The sequence below is a fragment of the Stegostoma tigrinum genome, chromosome 10 (assembly GCF_030684315.1).
Source record: "Stegostoma tigrinum isolate sSteTig4 chromosome 10, sSteTig4.hap1, whole genome shotgun sequence".
In the NCBI taxonomy this organism is placed as follows: Eukaryota; Metazoa; Chordata; class Chondrichthyes; order Orectolobiformes; family Stegostomatidae; genus Stegostoma; species Stegostoma tigrinum.
The window spans coordinates 51,549,692-51,556,217 of NC_081363.1; the positions used below are offsets into that span (position 1 = coordinate 51,549,692).

Below are 6,526 nucleotides of genomic sequence, written 5' to 3' on the forward strand. Positions count from 1 at the left end.
GCCAATCCTCAATCCAAGCCAGTAGCTCACCTCGAACACTATGGGCCCTCACCTTGTTCAGCAGCCTCCCGTGAGGCACCGTATCAAAGGCCTTTTGGAAGTGTAGATAGATAACATCTACTGGGTTTCCCTGGTCTAACATACTTGTTACCTCTTCAAAGAATTCTAACAGGTTTGTCAGGCACAACCTCCCCTTACTAAATCCATGCTGATTTGTTCTAATCTGGCCCTGCACTTCCAGGAATTTAGAAATCTCATCCTTGACAATGGATTTTAGAATTTTACCAACTACTGAGGTTAGGCTAATCGGCCTATAATTTTCCATCTTTTGCCTTGATCCTTTCTTAAACATGGGGGTTACAACAGCAATTTTCCGATCAACTGGGACTTTCCCTGACTTCAGTGACTTTTGAAAGATCACAGCCAAAGCCTCTACTATTTCCTCAGCCACCTCCCTCAGAACTCTAGGATGTAGCCCAACGGGACCAGGAGATTTATCAATCTTTAGACCTTTTAGCTTTTCTAGCACTTTCTCTTTTGTAATGCCTCCATACTCAACTCTGCCCCCTGGCTCTCCCTAATTATTGACACGCTACTCATGTCTTCCACTGTGAAGACTGATGCAAAGTACTTATTAAGTTCTTCAGCTATTTCCTTATCTCCCATCACTAGACTTCCAGCATCAATTTGGAGCGGCCCAATATCTACTTTTGCCTCTCATTTGTTTCTTATGTATTGAAAGAAGCTTTTACTGTCATTTCTAATATTTCTAGCTAGCCTACCTTCATATTTGATCCTCTCCTTCCTTATTGCTCTCTTTGTTATCCTCTGTTTGTTTTTGTAGCCTTCTCAATCTTCTGATTTCCCAGTGCTCTTGGCCACTTTATAGGCTGTCTCTTTTTCTTTGATATATTTTCTGACTTCCTTTGTCAGCCATGGCTGTCTAATCCCACCCCAGATAAACAAATGGCAGTGCCCTGCCGGAGACACTTGCATCCCTCGTTTTGTTTTAAATGACTCAGGAAACACCCATTGCAATAATTCTATTCAATAATTGTGTAGTGCTCATTTGATTTCAAATGTACATTTTATTCAAATGTATTACACTGAATTTTTCAATATGACAACCTTGCCCTGATGATGCAGATTGCTAATACTGAACATTAATTTTAAAAATATTTAAGCTGTAATGATAACAAAAAAAAGGACTGGCATACGCACAATTTCTGTTCCTTGGTTTATGCAACACAATAACATACAGCAATCTGGGCATCATTTGCTTAGAATATAAAGCTACATTAAAATGCAAGAATTTATTTTTGATTTGTTTTACAAAATATTTTTGACAAACATTAGCAAATTCTGAGGAACCATTTCTCAAACTTTAAAATGCCACACAAGAAAATTTTGGCTCCCTTTTTTACTGTTGTTTTCAAACGGAAAATGAGGAATGAAAATATATCATACTATAAAGCGTCAATATTTACGACTTAATACGAATTAACATCAAGCCACAAGAACACCTTAGAATGTGAAAACAACAAACTCCAAGTTGCTGGCTTTATAAATAAGCTTTCGTGTGTTCACTATGTTTTAATTAGAATTGTTCTAAAATGTAACACATCTGTAATGTTAGCTTTGATGTTACTCATGAAGAGATTTTTGGTTAATTGAATAGGTACTAGTGTTCCCAGTTAACTGCTAGCATGTAAGGTTCAAATGACGTGATTTTTCAATTGATGTACAGCCAAATAGACCCGTTGTTAAAAACAAAATGATCTCACTGTTTTGGCACTTTGGGCACTTATTTGATTTTGACACATAATTAGCAACAATGAAAGTATACGTACAACCTGACAGCAGAAACATTTCAACCTTGTGTTATATGGCATTGATTGACTCAGTGTTTTTCGTCACTTGTTCACTACTTCTATGCTCTCATCAGACTCTTCTCCAAAGGAGTTGGTGTCATGGTTCCATAGATTGTGATCATCGTCTGAAACCTCACTCGAGCAAACATTTGCGAATTTCAATAATAAATGCTGGCTACCATTGTGTGGGGATGAAGGGCTAGAGGAGGAGGGGGCCTAAATCATTACAACTATGAGCTTATCTCCAACTATCCTACACAGTAATGACACTGAATTTATATTTGATCCCTTTCCTTCAAGCGTTGCTGAGGCCGCTCATGGTAAACCCATTGTCTCAGAAAAGTTCAATGAAAACATTCAGTAACCTAACATCACAGGACAAATGACGGTGCCAGACTTGTCAGCATTGTGGTCTTTTCGATCAGACTAAACTGAAGCTCTTCAGATGGATATGAAAGATCCCTTAGCACCATTTTGAAACAGATTTGGCCTGATGTCCTGAGCAACACATCACTCAGTTAGCACTGCCAAAGTTAAGCTGTTTGTTCATATTTCACACTGTTTGTCAGATCTCTGTGTTGTAAAATTGGTTGCTGCTTTTCCCTAAGATACAACAATGACTATCAAAATTATTTCATTGGTAATGGGAAATGATTGGCAGGGGGGTGTCCTAAGGTACCAGATAAATCCAAGTTTTTTTTAAATGATAAAAATAAAAATAAAAATCAAAGCTGGATTTTTCAGGCTGTATGCCTCAGACCGTCAAACAGCGGACAGTTCCAATTACAGTATCCTAAAGACTTAATCAAACGTCTTTAAAATATTAAAATGAGATAAGTTATGTGACAACTGAAAATAATGCAGTTGCCTTCTGAATTGAATTGCAATTTTCAAGCATTACATATATTCCATTATAAGTTGTTCTGAAATACAATCTTGTGGAACTCAGCATTTCAGAACATTTGCTAAGTGTCCTGAAATTACATCTTATTGTTTAAGAGTTCCCATTAGTACTTCCAACTATTTTGTTAGGAACTGATTTTTTTTTTACTTCCTAACTGTTAATATAGGATTATACCATCTTAAATCCAAATTACAATTTATTTTAATATAACTAAATCATAGATAATGGGAACTGCAGATGCTGGAAAAATCCAAGATAATAAAGTGTGAAGCTGGATGAACACAGCAGGCCAAACAGCATCTCAGGAGCACAAGAGCTGACGTTTCGGGCCAAGACCCTTCATCAGAGAGGGGGATGGGGTGAGGGTTCTGGAATAATTAGGGAGAGAGGGGGAGGCGGACCGAAGATGGAGAGAAAAGAAGATAGGTGGAGAGGAGAGTATAGGTGGGGAGGTAGGGAGGGGATAGGTCAGTCCAGGGAAGACAGACAGGTCAAGGAGGTGGGATGAGGTTAGTAGGTAGGAAATGGAGGTGCGGCTTGGGGTGGGAGGAAGGGATGGGTGAGAGGAAGAACAGGTTAGGGAAGCGGAGACAGGCTGGGCTGGTTTTGGGATGCAGTGGGGGGAGGGGAAGAACTGGGCTAGTTTTGGGACGCAGTGGGGGAAGGGGAGATTTTGAAGCTGGTGAAGTCCACATTGATACCATTGGGCCGCAGGGTTCCCAAGCAGAATATGAGTTGCTGTTCCTGCAACCTTTGAGTGGCATCATTGTGGCACTGCAGGAGGCCCATGATGGACATGTTGTCTAAAGAATGGGAGGGGGAGTTGAAATGGTTCGCGACTGGGAGGTGCAGTTGTTTACTGCGAACCGAGCGGAGGTGTTCTGAAAGCGGTTCCCAAGCCTCTGCTTGGGTTCCCCAATGTAGAGGAGGCCACATCGGGTACAATGGATACAGTATACCACATTGGCAGATGTGCAGGTGAACCTCTGCTTAATATGGAAAGTCATCTTGGGGCCTGGGATAGGGGTGAGGGAGGAGGTGTGGAGGCAAGTGTAGCACTTATTATACATTGGTTTTCTTTCAGAAACTGTTTGCTACAAATTTCAGCAAATTTAAAGCCCCTCAGTTTATAAACATATCTCATTGAATAATTTTGAATTTTGTCTAAAGGCTTGTATTTGCAGTCTCTGATTTGGGTGCAGTGGGCTCAGAAACAGTATCTGGTTGTCCATCTCTGCAGAAGAGCACAGCTGGGTTTTTACAAGCCCACATTGCAACATCTCCATTTGCAGGGCTGGAGGAAGACATCCTGCTGCCAGAGCCTTGTCGACTGATGTACTGATCCCTTATTCTGTCCACCCTACTCCTGGCCTCATGGTTCTGACTGGACAGGTATGCTGCTATGTTTCTAGTCCTGTAGCCATCTTCTCTGTTCCTGCCCAAAAGAATGGAGATGTTAGGGTTCCTGGTAGCATAGATGAGTGGATTGAGAGCTCCATTGGCCCATGCTAGCAAAATGGCTACAGTGTCCATGATAGGGGTGAAATGGAAATTGCCTGTGGCAGTGATGATGCCCATGATACAATAGGGACCCCAGCAGCAGATGATGAAAACAATCATGATCAACACAGTTGTAGCTGTCCTCATCTCACTGTAGAAGCGCAGTAGGTGGGCATAGGTGGTGACTGGGCGGACCCGGATCTCTGACAGCCTGACCGTCTTGCAGATGTTGTAGTGGCAGAAGCACATCAGAGAGAAGGGCAGAAGGTAGCAGACAACAATCAGGATGATGCTGTAACTGGTGCCCATCCGGGAGCTGCCTGAGTGGAAGATGTACATGCAGTGGTAGAACCCCTTCTTGTGGACAACCATTGGACCATTGGCTTGGGCCATGAGATACCAGGGGAAAGAGAAAAGGACTGCAATCAACCAGACGGCAACCAGTAGCTGGGTGGCCCTGCGTCGCCCAATCTTCTCCTGGGGTTGCCTGACGATGGCATAGTAACGATCAAAGGAGATGAGCATCATGGTGAGGGTGGAGATTATCCCAAAGCAAGAGTTGAAGAAGCCATTGGCAATGCAGAACCAGTCACCAAAGATCCAGACCCCCTCCTGTGTGAACAGCATGATGAAGGAGAAGGGAACACAGAGTAGAGCGGTCAGAAGGTCAGACAGAGATAGAGACATGATGAAGGCATTGGTCACTGTTCTGAGCTGCCGGTGTTTGACGATCATCACTATGACTGCTGAATTGCCCAGACAGGAGAGCAGGAAGATGAGCAGAAGGATGAGAGCTTTGGAAGCCATGGCCATGCCATGGAGCAGAGAGTTGGTGTCAGCCTGATTGCTGGGTCGATCCTGCAAAGAGATCCTGGTTCGGTTGCCAATGATGGTGGTAACGTTGATGGTTGTGTCTGAGCTGTTGATCTCTGTGAGACTGTTGAACAGAGGAAGCTTGGTTGAAAGATCCATTGGACTGAACAACACATCCGGGAAACGGGTAAGTCATCACTGACCCTGCTTTAACCATAATACAGAGGTCAAATGAATTGGCTCTGATGGCAGGCGGATATCTACTTCTAGCTCAGCTTTTAGAGACTTGAACAGTGGAATGTTCTCGCCATTATCCCCGTGGTGTGCAGAATTTCTGTGCATACCTTTCCACTGGTGTGTCAGTACCTCATTAATGCCAGAGGCAAGCCCCTACTATTTAGAGTATTGCCATTTTATTGAGCACTCTGGTAATCAGAATAACACCAGTGCTGTGGGTTCACATCCTGTTCTGACATGAGGTAGACTTGGGACCTTCCTCCTCATCCAGCCCAACGGGGAGGCAATGAAAAACCACCAGTGACAGAAACTGCCAAGAAAACAGTTCAGGATGAAGCATCAGCAGACAATGATGAGCCAAGGATCTGCCTTTGGGTAGAACACACGTGAATGAATGAAGCATGATACAAAATAACAAGGCAACTTACATAAGTAGCTGGAGGTCCACGAACCTTCAGCTTAATCCCCTGCCCAGAGACATACAAAAAACAGAAGTCACATGACCAGAGAATCACATGACCATAGCCATGACGCAAATACCACCCACCTACAATGAAACTGCAAACTGTACCAAGGGGCTCCTGATGATGATTTGCTTTATCTTCCCCCTTTCTGTTACAGATTTTGTGATGATCGGCGAGCCCTCTCTGCTATCGTTAACGCCCTGAAATGTTTGACCATTGCGCGCTTTGTCATGGGGAAGGAAGGCTGGTGTGAATATGAAGGTTTGAGCCGCCTCCCCACGTACTGAGCAGGAGGGGAGTGGAGGGAGTTACGGGCTGCACAGCTGGAATCGCAGAAACACGGTTTTGTCTCAAACGTTAGGCACTGATCCACGTTTTCTATCAACAGGCAAGACAGCTAGGGTGACTAGAAATGGCTCAGTAACACTGAACCCCACTATTACAATGGGGGTGTTAACAATCTGCGATTTCTTCCCTGTGCTGTACTGCCACAGACAGCGCTTCTGATGTGACAGCAAACCAAATCTCTCACGTCTGCTATTATTTTATGGTAAACTGAGTCGGTGTCTTTTTTAAAAAAAGTGATCGAGAAAAAAAAAGTGCAAGGGGCAAGCTTCGACCTTACACATTAATAGACAAATAAAGACTGAAAACGTTAATCATGAAAAAGAGTGTCTCTTTGTTTAGTGAAACTGACAGGAACGCGTTAAGCTGCCAAGTAGGCGCATCCCCATAGT

General features: G+C 43.3%; 1 protein-coding gene across 1 annotated transcript; it reads right to left on the minus strand.

Moving 5' to 3' along the window:
- Positions 1-1,112: 1,112 nt before the first annotated feature.
- On the minus strand, positions 1,113-6,161 carry LOC125455676 (G-protein coupled receptor 135). Its single transcript, XM_048537971.2, has one exon. The coding sequence runs from the start codon at positions 5,245-5,247 to the stop codon at positions 3,940-3,942; it is 1,308 nt and encodes a 435-aa protein (XP_048393928.1). The 5' UTR covers positions 5,248-6,161; the 3' UTR covers positions 1,113-3,939.
- Between the last annotated feature and the right edge of the window lie 365 nt (positions 6,162-6,526).